Source organism: Erpetoichthys calabaricus, chromosome 2 (genome assembly GCF_900747795.2).
Source record: "Erpetoichthys calabaricus chromosome 2, fErpCal1.3, whole genome shotgun sequence".
Taxonomy (NCBI): Eukaryota; Metazoa; Chordata; class Cladistia; order Polypteriformes; family Polypteridae; genus Erpetoichthys; species Erpetoichthys calabaricus.
The window spans coordinates 92,944,791-92,959,251 of record NC_041395.2 but is presented as its reverse complement, the minus strand read 5'-3'; the positions used below and the strand labels follow the sequence as shown (position 1 = coordinate 92,959,251).

At 36.5% G+C, this 14,461-nt stretch overlaps 1 protein-coding gene across 1 annotated transcript in view; it reads right to left on the bottom strand.

The window, feature by feature from the left end:
• iqgap3 (IQ motif containing GTPase activating protein 3) overlaps window positions 1-14,461 on the bottom strand; it is a 101,815-nt gene that overhangs the window by 23,815 nt on the left and 63,539 nt on the right. The window contains exons 24-29 of the mRNA XM_028794127.2: window positions 11,816-11,968; window positions 11,299-11,462; window positions 10,655-10,879; window positions 9,691-9,831; window positions 5,829-5,913; window positions 4,505-4,737 (exon numbers count right to left, since the gene is read on the bottom strand). Coding sequence (XP_028649960.1) covers window positions 4,505-4,737; window positions 5,829-5,913; window positions 9,691-9,831; window positions 10,655-10,879; window positions 11,299-11,462; window positions 11,816-11,968 — 1,001 coding nt within the window. The remainder of the gene's footprint in view (window positions 1-4,504; window positions 4,738-5,828; window positions 5,914-9,690; window positions 9,832-10,654; window positions 10,880-11,298; window positions 11,463-11,815; window positions 11,969-14,461) is intronic.

Sequence of the window (14,461 nt, the reverse complement as noted above, 5' to 3'; positions counted from 1 at the left end):
TCTTTTTTCTGTCCAACGCATTTGAGTCTCTTTTCTCAGCGCTTTTCTTTCTTCTTCGTTTAATCGTCGACGTTTCATTTCTACCCTATTCATTTCATTTCTACCGTATTGACCTTATACACTTTATATGCACTGAGCCCTGGAGCTGTGTGTGCTGCATGACTGCCTTTACACTACCGATTTTTTTTTTTTTGATATTGTTTGTAAGTAGGCTGTGTCTTGCAAGACTCATGTTCTATGTTCCCGTGAGACGCACCGTGGCAGGTCTCTTTCGTCTCACGGGTCTTTAAATTATCTTCCGAGAAAAATCACGTATCGTAGACTATCAGGACAGGGGAGAGGATTTCTTTTTATAATAGAGAGATATGCCTTGGCTCAAAAAAGTTTGGGAAACACTGGCTTAGTCTAGTCTTTTGCTTATTTTTATTGATGAGGGGCTTCGTCACTGCAGAATGGGCTTTCAGTCCGATTGTCTTTAAGGAAGAGACACTGTATGCCGAAACAGATCCTTACCCTGTTCAGCGCTGAACTGGCAAACAATTCTAGCAGCAGTGTTCAACTGATTCCCCCTAGAGAATCTCCACATTATCCTGTCCTCTTGTACATTTGTCTTATGTGGGCAGCCAGCCTTTTTGGGGGACTTGAAGTAATTTGTGTCATTGTAAAGCTGCAATATTGTAGAAATTACACAGTTGGAATGACCAACTTTTCTTGAAATGGCTGAAAAGGTTAGCCCTTTGCCCTTCATCAGGACACCCTGCAGTTTCAGTCACCTTAGATCTGCTTGCAATCCTGCAAAGTTATTAGGAGTGCTTCCAGATAAATAGGGCTTGTCAGATAATTAAGGAAATTAGCACCAGGTGCCAGATTAACATCAGTAACTGGGAGGTATCTGAAAATGTTCTCTAATTTCGATCAGAGTTTTTCTTCAAGTTTCTCATTTCGTTTTTTATATTGTGCTTTAGAATTTATTTAAATTATGAAATATGCTTAAAGCTCCTCTTTTATTCCAGGTAGGATCACTTAAAATGAGTATAAGGAGTGATTTTAAAATTTAGGAAGATCTAAGTTGTTCTCTAATTTTGATTAACACCATACATAAGAAAAAAATAATGTACTTCAAGACCTTATAGGATCAACGGAGGTGTGCTCCTATTCTTGTGTACTGGAGCTTTTACGCCTCCAGGATAAATAAGGATTAGAAAGGAGGCCCTTTGTCATTTTTGATACAAGTCATGATAGTATTTTTATGTACATTGTAAAGTAATAAAGAGTAACATACATATTAATATATTCAATTGCACACCTCAAAAATTAAATACATTCAGTGTTCTTGTTGTTTTTATTATAGTCCATATTGGTTTTTTTACTTCCAAGAGTAAGATATTAAAAATTCAATGTTTCGTAATGGAGGATTTACCAGTAAAATAAAACACACTCATTATAAAAATTATGAAGTCTGGTCTGGTATTTGGGATGATGATTTTTCACATAGATGTTTGTGGTTACATTCAATGCATAAGTAACTTTGCTTTCAATAACTCTGTGAGATCATCCAAGCTGTATGTATCCATCCATCCATTTTCCAACCTGCTATGAGGGAACTTGGATTGTCCATAACAAGTGTTAAGAATGGACAGCACAGACCCCTTGGCATTTCCTGATGACTACAAAACTGCAAAACCTTTAAATGCAAGTGGCAAGTGAATTTTGCAAAATGCATTCATGCAAAGCTGTAACATTGACACTAAATAAGGTTACAGTAATCCCTCCTCCATTGCGGGGGTTGCGTTCCAGAGCCACCCGCGAAATAAGAAAATCCGCGAAGTAGAAACCATATGTTTATATGGTTATTTTTATATTGTCATGCTTGGGTCACAGATTTGCGCAGAAACACAGGAGGTTGTAGAGAGACAGGAACGTTATTCAAACACTGCAAACAAACATTTGTCTCTTTTTCAAAAGTTTAAACTGTGCTCCATGACAAGACAGAGATGACAGTTCAGTCTCACAATTAAAAGAATGCAAACATATCTTCCTCTTCAAAGGAGCAAACAAATCAATAGGTCTGTTTGGCTTTTAAGTATGCGAAGCACCGCGGCACTGTTGAAGGCGGCAGCTTGTAGCGGGGCCACATAGTGTTTAAATGTCAGTTCTGAGTGCATCTCGTTTCACTGTCCCGTTTACTGTTTATGTGCATCAGTTAATGATGGAAGGAGACCACAGCCGCCAACCTGGAAAACACCTGTTTACAATCAATTAATCCCAGCCGTCACAGGACTATATAAGCCAGCAGGAGAAGGAAGAGAGAGGAGAGAAGGAGATTTTTCATTCACGACCACGAACCAACGGTACCAGTTATTGTCCACATCGCGCTTGCCAATCCAGTTTGTTTTTCCATCTGCCGGATTTATTTCAAGGACCTCACCACGAAAGACCCCGGGGTAGGACTTAATCATCCACCATACACACGAGGATTCACGGTGAGGCTGTTCCATTTTTTCCGGGGAGATTCAAACAACTCAATATCACTAATTCAGTCATCCGCTTTCAGGACAGTTTCATTATTACCGGACTCACGTTCTCATTCATTTTCAGTTTATCATTCATTGTTGTTTTCGTGTTGTGTGTTTATTTGTTACAGGGACAAGGGAGGGTTTTTGTTGTATATATTTGGTGGTGTTTTGTTATTGCTGGGGTGGAGGGATATTTGTATTTATATATGTTTCTATTTTTTGCATGTCTTGTTTTACTTAATACATATAATCTGTTTAATTTTACATCCTGTTTTTGTGCTCATATTTTTCACCGTCGATTGTGTGGGGAAAAGTTCAATTGGTAAGAAGTACGGCTTGATAGTTAGACTTTCTCTCAGTAAATTATCCAAGGCACTGGTCTTGGAGGTGTAGCTGCCGGCTGGGTAAAAGGGGTCGGCCGTTACAAGCTCACACCCCCTCCGTCAGGAGCACAGAGAGAGAGAGAGAGAGACAGATAAAAAAATCAATACGTGCCCTTCGTGCTTTTAAGTATGCGAAGCACCGTGCAGCATGTCACTTCAAGAAGCAGCTGCACAGTAGGTAGCCAACGTGAAGATAATCTTTCAGCATTTTTAGACAAGCGTCCCTATCGTCTAGGTGTGCGAACAGCCCCCCTGCTCACACCCCCTACGTCAGGATCACAGATAGTCAGCGCAAGAGAGAGAGAAAAGTAAGTTGGGTAGCTTCTCAGCCATCTGCCAATAGCGTCCCTTGTATGAAATCAACTGGGCAAACCAACTGAGGAAGCATGTACCAGAAATTAAAAGACCCATTGTCCGCAGAAATCCGCGAACCAGCAAAAAATCCGCGATATATATTTAAATATGCTTACATATAAAATCCGCGATAGAGTGAAGCCGCGAAAGGCGAAGCGCGATATAGCGAGGGATCACTGTACTTAAGCTTTACAAATGACACTGGCACAATAAACTGCACTCCTGTGCAAATAACGACACTGTCAAGCTCATTATCAGCTGACTGTGTAAACTATAAACTTTTCATAGCATCAATGCACAGGTTAGTCCATTTAAGTGACATTGACTTGTAAGGCCAGCTGTATTGTGTATTCAGACATTCCAGTGAGTGTATACCAATTCAGTAGGAGTGATATTAGAGCAACACAACAGTGACAGAGGTTGCAGCTTTCTATTTGATTGCTAAATGTGCAGTATATGTTTGAATATACCGTAAATGTACTGTATATTCTAACAGTTTTTGTATATAATTTCCAATTGCTGCCAAATGTGCTTAGTATTGCTACTGAATAATTGCTTGTTTAAAGTGTTTCAAGTATGAAGATCACAAACTAATACATTTATATTTAATTAATGTGAATAATGTCTTAAATATTTAATTTTGCAATGCACAAATACAGAACCATAATGTACTTAGTCTGCTACACATTGCCACGCAGCTTCTTTAGCTTTCTCAATAGTACATTGAAGATGCATTTTTTTTTTTGGTAGATTAACTACTGTTTTACCGATCAACAGCTGAAAGGACCGATTCTGATTCTGCCTCTGTGACATGTTCTTCTAATTTATTTATTTATCTTTAATTAAAGAAAATTCTAAACATTTCAAAGTTGTCCCATAATATACCACCCATCACATCAGTTTCATGCTTTAAGTCACAGGTACTCAGTTTGCACTCTCCTATGTGCTTTTTGAACCATGACTAATGTTATCAATGATCGGCTGTCAAAGCTACTTAACTGTAACAAATGTGTAAATAATTGTGGATTGCCTAAGCTCGTCTTGAGTTAACAAGAAACACAGCAAACAATGCTTATTCAAGTGAGGCTTACTCAGAAATGTTTCAATTTTGCTATAAAATAAACATAGGATCACAGTTTTCTTTGGGGGGGGGGGGGGGGGGGGCAGTTGTGTTCAGTTAACCTAGAAATTAATGTATAAAATATACATTTTGCATTTGCAGGGTATCTTATCTTTATCAGAAGTTAATACCTGAAACGCAGATGAGTCTGCGAGATGTAATCATTGAGAGCCTGTAGATGGGCACTATCCCCCTCGAATAGCTTATTAGCAGCAGCATGCTGTAGCACCCGTGCAATGGATCCAAGTGTACGTCTGTGTTCTGGATGTAAAACAACACCAGCAGAGTAATCCACAATGTCAAAACCATCTGGTGCTACCACAGCTGGATTCATATACCGGTAATAAAGCAAATTTCCCACAATCTGCAGAAGAAGAGGGGCGGGAATAAAAAATACATCCATGAAATGTTTTACTTTGTAGAATGGTTTATTATATATATATATAAATATATATATATATATATATCTATATCTATAAACTGTATGAGTGACAGCCCAAATATACACACATTTTACACACACACACTTTCATATATACATAGAGACACAAACTGTAAATATATCGTAATACTTACTGTATATATTTCTACATAAACATGACTATACTACACCAAACACTAACGCCTTGTAGATAAAGTTCATGCAATTCTTTTCCTGACAAATGACCCCTGCACATTGAAATGAATTGTAGCAATTGTTGCGTTTTAGGTCAATTAATCTTAAACTGGTGTTGTCTGAGAATTACGGATTTTTTCATTATATCATTACACACAGCAAGGGTATCCAGCATATCAAAATTAATGAAACATAAGTTAAGTTTTCCTGTGGAAACTGACAGTAATTTTACAGGAGAAGAGAGTCATTTTTGAAGTGTAAAAAATGCTACTATTATGCTGTGCTACTGAGAATGTGGGCAAAGACAGAAGAGATTTGTATACTTTGAAGAGCCAGGTATAAACAGTCAAAACAAAGAATTAGATATCCAAGTCTGTTTTTCTATGGATACTCTTACAAAGTTACTATTATTGATCAACCTTCGAACCTAACAGGTAAAAGACATTGCTTTCACTTTTAGTATTTATTATGGGTAAAGGACCGTCAGCTTACCAGAAAACAGACAAACCAGCCAAATATGGATCAACAAAACAAATGCATACATACAGCTTATTCTCAAACCCACTTAATCAAAATCAAGGTCACACAGGGCTGGGGCCTAAAATTATGGACAAGGCACCAGTTCATCATTGGGTATCTGCACACTTAATCTGCATTAAAACAATATATATCAATTTGCCTTACAAATTAAAATAGACTTATTTGGAGGATAAATTGGGATTTGACACAAAATTACCATGTTTCCCAAACTGCATGAATTTCTACACAGGATGTGCAGTAAAATGGAATTGGGAGAATGTGTTTAGTTAAATCTGTACAAGACTGCATCTCATACTCACCTTATATATATCCGCAATGGCAGTACCTGGAAATTTCGCACACAAGGAATTTTTCAGCACCTTGGCAATGAAGCGCATTCCGTACCTGCAAAGGTATTTCAGAAACTTAATAAAAACAAATATTTTAAGGATGGTATTCTAACTGCTGTGATCTAGTGGCTTTAAAAAAAATCTGAAATTTTAATTCAATAAAGAAAATATGGAAATTTTAATTCAATAAAGAAATCATTTAGTCTGGTACAAATGTACAAAACATCCTTGCTCTTCTTTTTTAGTACCTCAAAATATTGCATTTTTATACAAGAATCTAGTGCACTTCAAGAAGAATTGGGAAATGAATGTATTACTGATAAATAAAAAATATTTCAAAACTGTTTCAGGTTAGATGATTTTAGTCTATATCAGCTAAGATTTTGGAGAGAAAATTACTTTTATACTTTGGATTTAATGTTTTACATGTCTGTATTAGATACAGTCATATGAAAAAGTTTGGGAACCTCTCTTAATTCTTTGTATTTTTGTTTATCATTGGCTGATCTTTCAAAGTAGCAACTTCCTTTTAATATATGACATGTCTTATGGAAACAGTAGTATTTCAGCAGTGACATTAAGTTTATTGGATTAACAGAAAATATGCAATATGCATCATAACAAAATTAGACAGGTGCATAAATTTGGGGAGCCCAACAGAGATATTACATCAATACAGTACTTAGTTGAGCCTCCTTTTGCAAATATAATAGCCTCTAGACACGTCCTATAGCCTTCGATGAGTGTCTGGATTCTGGATGGAGGTATTCCACACAAAATCTCTCCAGTTCAGTTAAATTTAATGGCTGCTGAGCATGGACAGCCTGCTTCAAATCATCCCATAGATTTTCGATGATATTAAAGTCAGGTGACTGTGACGGCTATTCTAGAACATTATACTTCTCCCTCTGCATGAATGACTTTGTAGATTTCGAACTGTGTCATTGTCTTGTTGGAATATCCAACCCCTGCATAACTTCAGCTTTGTGACTAATACGTGAACATTATCCTGAAGAATTTGTTGATATTTGCATACAAGCAGCGACTGTTTGTGGCGTGAGTGCAGAAAGGGCTTCTTTCTCACCACCCTGCCATACAGATGTTCTTTGTGCAAATTACGCTGAAGTGTAGAACGATGTACAGATACACCATCTGCAGCAAGATGTTCTTGCAGGTCTTTGGAGGTGATCTGTGGGTTGTCTGTAACCATTCTCACAATCCTGCACATATGCTGCTCCTGTATTTTTCTTGGCCTGCCAGACCTGGGTTTAAGAGCAACTGTGCCTGTGGCCTTCCATTTCCTGATTTCATTCTTTACCGTTGAAACTGACAGTTTAAACCACTGAGAGCTTTTTGAAGCTGTCCCCTAAACCATGATACTGAACAATCTTTGTTTTCAGATCTTTTGAGAGTTCCTAAGAGAATCCCATGCTGTCACTCTTCACAGGAGAGTCAAAGGGAAGCACAACTTGCAATTGACCACCTTAAATACCTTTTCTCATGATTGGACACACCTGTCTATGAAGTTCAAGGCTTAATGAGCTAATCCAACCAATTTGGTGTTGCAAGTAATTAATATTGAGCAGTTACATGCATTCAAATCAGAAATATATACATACATTATATTATATACATACATTATATTATACATTATATTATATATATATATATATATATATATATATATATATATATATATATATATATATATATATATATATATACACATACACACACACACACACACATATATATACAGTGGAACCTCGGTTTGCGAGCATAATTCGTTCCAGAAACGTGCTCGTAGTCCAAAGCACTCGTATATCAAAGTGAATTTCCCCATAAGAAACAATGGAAACTCAAATGACTTGTTCTACAACCCAGAACTATTCATATACAAATGATTAATACAAAATATAAAGTAAAAATACATAAAACAAATTAACTTGCACTTTACCTTTGAAAAGAATCATGGCTGGTGTGAGTGAGTTTCTAAACTCTTGTGGGATTGCACCCAAAGGGACGACACGCGGAAGAGTGTCCCAAAGCAATCACAGTCTCTCAGCGCTGTAGCAGTTCTCCGTAAAAGCGAATCCGAAAAGATCGCGGACATGCTATAAGCGCCTGCCGTCAATGGGTGATACAAGGAACATTATAAATGTGCAGGGCCCTGCCTGACTGCTGTGTCTGTGTATAAATAACCGCGCTGTTGCTGTTTCAAGCTGAATAAAGCTTGTGTTGCTAAAGTACTGAGACTCAGCTTCGTGTTTTAGGGTGCAAGATGGGGACTCGCACGTCACAGCACGCAAGCGCGCGCGCACACACACACAGGCGCGCGCACACAGTCACAATGCTAATGCTGTTGTAAACACTATACGCTCGTACGGATGTTGACTATATGAGTGAGGCACGGCGACTCAGACGGAGAATAGGAGACGATTGCCCACAATCCCGCAGTGAGAGAGAGAACCACCATCAGCTCAGTTGTGATCACATGACGCTCAGCAGACAAACTACTCGTACTGCAAGACCTCACTCGTTTATCAAGTGAAAATTTATTAAAAATTTTTGCTCGTCTTGCAAAACACTCGTAAACCAAGTTACTCGCAAACCGATGTTCCACTGTGTGTGTGTGTGTGTGTGTGTGTATATATATATATATACATACACACATATACAGACAGACATGTGCCTGTGTGTATCTTCATTTGGCTGATGTGTCTTTGTGATATGTCAATTGGTATGGGATTCATAGAGGCAGTGCTAAAAGTACAGCTGATATCTATATATCTACCCACATATATATCTATATCTCTATATCTATATTATAAAATATTGAATTTCTGTCTGAGCATTACATGAAAACCACCACATATATTTCTAACTGAGAAGTTCACAACAGGTGCCATTTTCACTGGACCTTTGTGCCTTTTAACATAATATCAAAAGAACATGATAGACATGATTTTTACTTCAAATGAATTAGAAAAGATTGCAAAATAAAACAATTCCAGTCTTTATATTGACCACAATACTTATTGAGAATTCTAAAATATTTAAGGAAGTTGAAAAAGAATGAGATTTTTATTGCTGTCTCCAAATACCTCTCAATGGTTTATCTATCAAAAATCCATTCCCTCTTTTCTCAATGCTCATTTTGTGACAAACAGAAAAAGTCAAATTCAATTTTTATTCTTTTAAGCACCACACAAATGACTCATATGTGAGGAGATCCATGCTTGAGATGGATTAACTAAAGGAGTGAAAAGAGGCAGACACTAAGAAAATCTGCCAGGAGGGCTGCTCTTGGGGGAAGAGGGAGTATGTACTGCTCGAACCTTATTCGTCTCTCAGCATTTGAGTTGTATGTTATGACTGTGATGCATTCTACATGCTCTACAACATTTTAACATTGTTGTATTATTGAGAAAAATATTTATGTTCTCTAAATTTTCTTTTCTGTAAAATTACTTCTATTTCTCTAAAACTTACCTTTAGTTTCACAGTAAAATTTTGCAAGAGCTTAAACAGGCTCAGAAGTACTATATTCTAATTATTACAAAAAAATACATGTCTTTCTATCACAACGACAGAAAGTGTCAGATCTGCTTTTTATTTATTATGCACATGTAACATACATTTTAACACACTTCCAGTCAAAGCTGGCTGGAACAGCTTGTCACATAATAAATGGTGGATTTTTATAAGGATCCAAGAAATACGTAAATAAAATCCAAATCTACTGCAACAAATAAAACTATACTAATTACTAAGCAATATTCATAATTTTGTTAATCTATAGTATAAAAAAAACATAAAAAAAAAACATTACGGGAGCTGGTCAAGATTTGAGGTGATGGCAGTAAGGAATTTGTCTGTCATAGATTTCAGGTTGCATACAGAAACATTAAGTCTGCGCTGAACTTCAGGGTGAAGAAGAGCTTTTTCTGGCGTTACATCATAAGGGAGAGAGCTGGAAGGAGGAAATTAAAGAAAACTTGTTAAAAAAACAATACATATATGATATACTATTACAATATGTATTTATAGATAGGAAATCAAATTCAGTGGCAAACCAAGTAAAACTAATGAAAATGGCTGCTTTTTTGTTAATGAGTTATTTTTTTGAAATGTGGTTGATGTTAACAACACAGTACACAATAACAAGTTCAAAGTTGATTGAATATAAATGTAGTCAGATATCCATGCAATGACACTATGAAAAGCCTAAAATTGTACATAGATGCACTCTGAGGCAGTTTGGAGCTGTCAACTATTTAGCCAATAAGCCAGTCAATCAAGTTCTCTTACTGTCTGATGTCACACATGTGCGATTAGGAGGCAGCTAAAGGGCTTAAGTAACGGTAATACTATGCCAGACCAGGGGGTGGCAGAGTGTGCGGACTGTCTCTCTCAGTCTCTTACAGACCATTCTCGGGAAATCCCATCAGGTTCTGGCACCACTGATGACGCCACTTCTGGCCTGGATGACCTCATTTCTTCTCCCAACCTTTAAAACCACCATCTTACCCTCACTTGATCAGTTCTGTTTTGCACTCTGTTTTGTAAACATTACAAACCTTTTTCAAACCTTTTTGCAGCCAGGAACATATTATACGGGTGGCTGTCCAAAACCTTTGTGACTGTCTGGAGTCGATTTTGTTACACTGAAAACTACCTTTATCAATATAGACTTGAATGACTTCTTAGACATAAATGCTTCATTTTCATTAGTGAAAAAAATATTTTAAATTATTGCTTCATAATTCATTTTAAATAGAATTAAGTTACAGTACCTTTTCTGGCCTGTCTGTGATTCAGTTTGGTTGATCCAAGTTTTATAAATATCAACAGGATCAGTCTTAATATTTATAGATTTGTCTTGAAGAACTTCTTTGATTGTAGGACCAAGAATCTGACGCAATGCATTTTGACCACGAGTATTCCGATAAAAACTGACTAACAGACGAATTACAGTAGGATTTCCCTTGACAATTTCATGGACCTGATCCACTCTTGATCTAGAAGAGAAAAAACAAAGATAAAAAATAGTCTAGACATCTTCTGCATTCTCTAAAGAGGATACATGCACAAAAAAAGACTAGGCCTTAACCTCCATTAGATTAACATGCTCCCATCCGCATTATATATCAGTCTAATTACCTTTATAAAATACAGATGAAAAAATAATACGGTATTTAGCATTTTCTGCAAGTTTTCTTAATAAAATACAAAAGATCATTTAAAGCAAAGTTTTTTTAAAAAAAAAAAAACTAAATACTAGACATCTACTGTACAAACAGAATGGTCAAGAAGCTAATCAGTTAGGACGCAGAAGTTATTATAATTCACATTTTTCTTCTTTAGATATTAAAAAAACATGTTAGATTACAACACTTAAATGTCCTCCGCATGAGAAAAATATTTATATGGAGCATACTTTATCTCTTCCCGTAGGGCTGTAGTGAAAAGCTGCAATAACAAGTATGCTTCTCGACAATCTGAAGCATAGTTGTACAACATGAAGATCACAGATTCCATGAACTTTGTAGTCCTGTTATGAGGCATTTGGAAGATCAGCTTTGCAAGATAAATCGGTTGTGTCTGTACCAAAACACATGTAAATTTTAAATTAGCTAAATCAAAAAGATCAACTTTAAAGTGCAACTCTGTTTTGCTAAAATTTGACAAAACTAAAAACCATGAGATCAATATACAAGGGTTTTATGGTTTGGGAATGTATTTTTAAATAATTTAGAGCTACTGTATTCCTAAGTACAAAGGTTCTAAAGTGTATAGTCTGATTTATGGTAAAGGCACTGTATAAATAACTTTTACTATTATTATATTACTAAAGAAAAACGACTTTTGCTAAACATGTACGAGATTTTAGATGAACAAAAATCCTCTGTGTTGTTAACTATATGCTTAGTATTTCCTTCCAATTAGCACATCACCTGCAGCAGATAAAACAGATGCTGATAGGCCTCCAATTTCTCACGTTTCTCTTTGTTCAATGATTTTAATCCTTTTTGTTTATCCAGTGCCATCATATCTGATAGTTGCTCCTTGTTTTTCCTGGTCAGTTTCTTGCTATGTAAAACCACCTCCTGCCATTTCAAAATGAGAATTGGCATAAGAATTAATGACAGGAATTTACATTATTGATTTTATTCTAACAATCTAACACAATAGAGACAATTAAGGAACAGGTACACTATGTTTTGATGGTACTCAATTAATACTTTTGTCATCCTTGTGCGGTCAGAGAGTGATTTAAAGCTCTTTTCAATTTTGAGAAACATTTGGTTAAATGTCATTTATTTTTCTAACTGGAGCACAGGGCAGGTGAAGTGACTTGCACATGGCCCCACAGTGTCAGTAGTGGGATTTGAACCTACCACCTCAGACTTTGAAGTCCAAAACTTTAGCCACTACTCCACACTGCCTGCCTCTTTTGACCTAGAATGGAAGAGAACAGATTGGAGGACTCCGACATCACAGCCGGCCAGGCGAAGAAAGGACTGCCTCTTCCAGCATGAATGCTTTTCAAGACAGCGCCAGACAGGAAGTCATCAGCATGCAGAAATAGAACCAGCTTTGGACTCAATATTTAACCTGCGCTCAACAAGTGAAAGCCTTTACAATATGCCATTAAACAGGACTTTCACAAAAATCCCAGCATTTTCCCCCCACAGTCTTAGATAATTTACATGTATTATACAGAATTAACTATAAACAGCCTAATCATGTTTTCATAGCAGTCCCTGTTTGTTTATTGGTAGGGCACAAAGTACTTGGATCACTGGATTTCTAAGCATTTATACAAATTTAATTCTTATTACATTATTCCACATCAATTGCACCAATCACGAAACAATATTTTTGAAAAATCCTTTTGTTGATCTTTTTTTTGTTGTGCTCTTAAATGTGGTGGTTGGAGAATACCTTTAGATAAATTAGGTTTAGGTTTCTTTATTTAGTCATGTTTACACAAGAAAACATGAAATTTGCCTTCTCAGTTGCATCTAATAACAGGTAACAGACAGAATGAAATAAAACAGACAAATAGAAATAAGAAAGGTTAAGGTAAGGCAGTTAGATAAAACATATTTACACCAAAAAAAAAAAAAAAAAAAAAAAAAAAAAGGTTACAGGATATATATCAAAACCTTAAACATTACCTCCAATGTTTCTTAATGAAAAGTCGTATGGCACTAGGAAGAAAGGAGTTTCTGGAGTGATTTGTGTGGGTTTTCAAAGAAACTATCCTTCCTGATTTACTGAAGTTTAGTTGTACATGTAATGGATGTCTGTCATCAGTTGAGATGATTTCCAGTTTCTTTAGCATTGCCCTCTGACACACACTAGTCAAATCATCTACATCAGCCCCAATAACTTTAGCTGCATACTTCGTAATCTGCTGGAGCTTTTTTGAGTTTTGGTTTGTCAGACTATTTAACCAGGCAATGAAACTGAAAGTGATCACAGACTGGATCATACTGCGATAGAAGGACAACATGAGGTCCTTGTCTACTTTAAATAGTTTGAGTTTATGGAGGAGAAATAAGCGCTGGTTGCATTTAGAAAATAATTTTTTTGTATTTGTATTCCAGTTAAGATTGTTATCAAGGTAAGTTCCTAAGTATTTATATTCATTCACTATTTCTACCACCTCTCCCAGAACTATAATAGGTGAACATACAGATTTCTGTCTCTTAAAATCAAATATCATTTCTTTGGTCTTTTTTACATTCAGAGTGAGAGAGTTTTTATTGCACCAGTTTACCATACAGTCCACCTGATTTAGATAGTGGCTTTCATCCTCCCCAGATATGCATCCTATGATCATGGTGTCATCCGCATACTTAATAATGGAGCAGTGGTCACTGTTCTGTCTCAGATCACTTGTGTACAGAGTAAACAGTAATGGTGATAAGACACACCCCTGTGGACTTCCTGTGTTTGAATGAATGGCTATTGAAAAAGTGTCCTGAACTTTAACCGTCTGAACGATTTAAAAGAAAGTTCTGAATCCATAGTGTGATAAATGGGTTTACATTCATACTGTTCAATTTCCCAATCAGTATATGAGGCTGTATAGTATTGAACGCTGAAGAAAAATCCAAAAATAGTGCTCTGACATATGAACTAGGCTGATCAAGAAAGGTATAGATTTGATGTAAGATAACAAGCAGAGCATCTTCCACACTTCTGTTTGCACAATAAGCAAATTGACTGTTGTCTTGAAAAGACTTTGTCTCTGTCATTAAAATGTTTTTCACCAAGTGTTCAAAGCATTTCATTGGAATAGATGTAAGGGCCACTGGTCTATAGTCATTTAAACAGCTTGGCCTAGAAACCTTAGATACAGGGGTAATGATTGATTGTTTCCACAGATTAAGTACAATACCACAGGTCAGAGACCAGTTAAAAAGCAAATGAAAAACTGGGGAGAGCTGCTTAGAGCAAGACTTTAAGAGCCGACCTGATATGCTGTCTGGCCCCACTGCACTGTTTGTTTTGGCCTGCCGCAAGCCTTTTTCCACTTCAGTTAAACTGAACCTAATCACAGCAGAATACCTGGTGTTTTTATAAAGCAT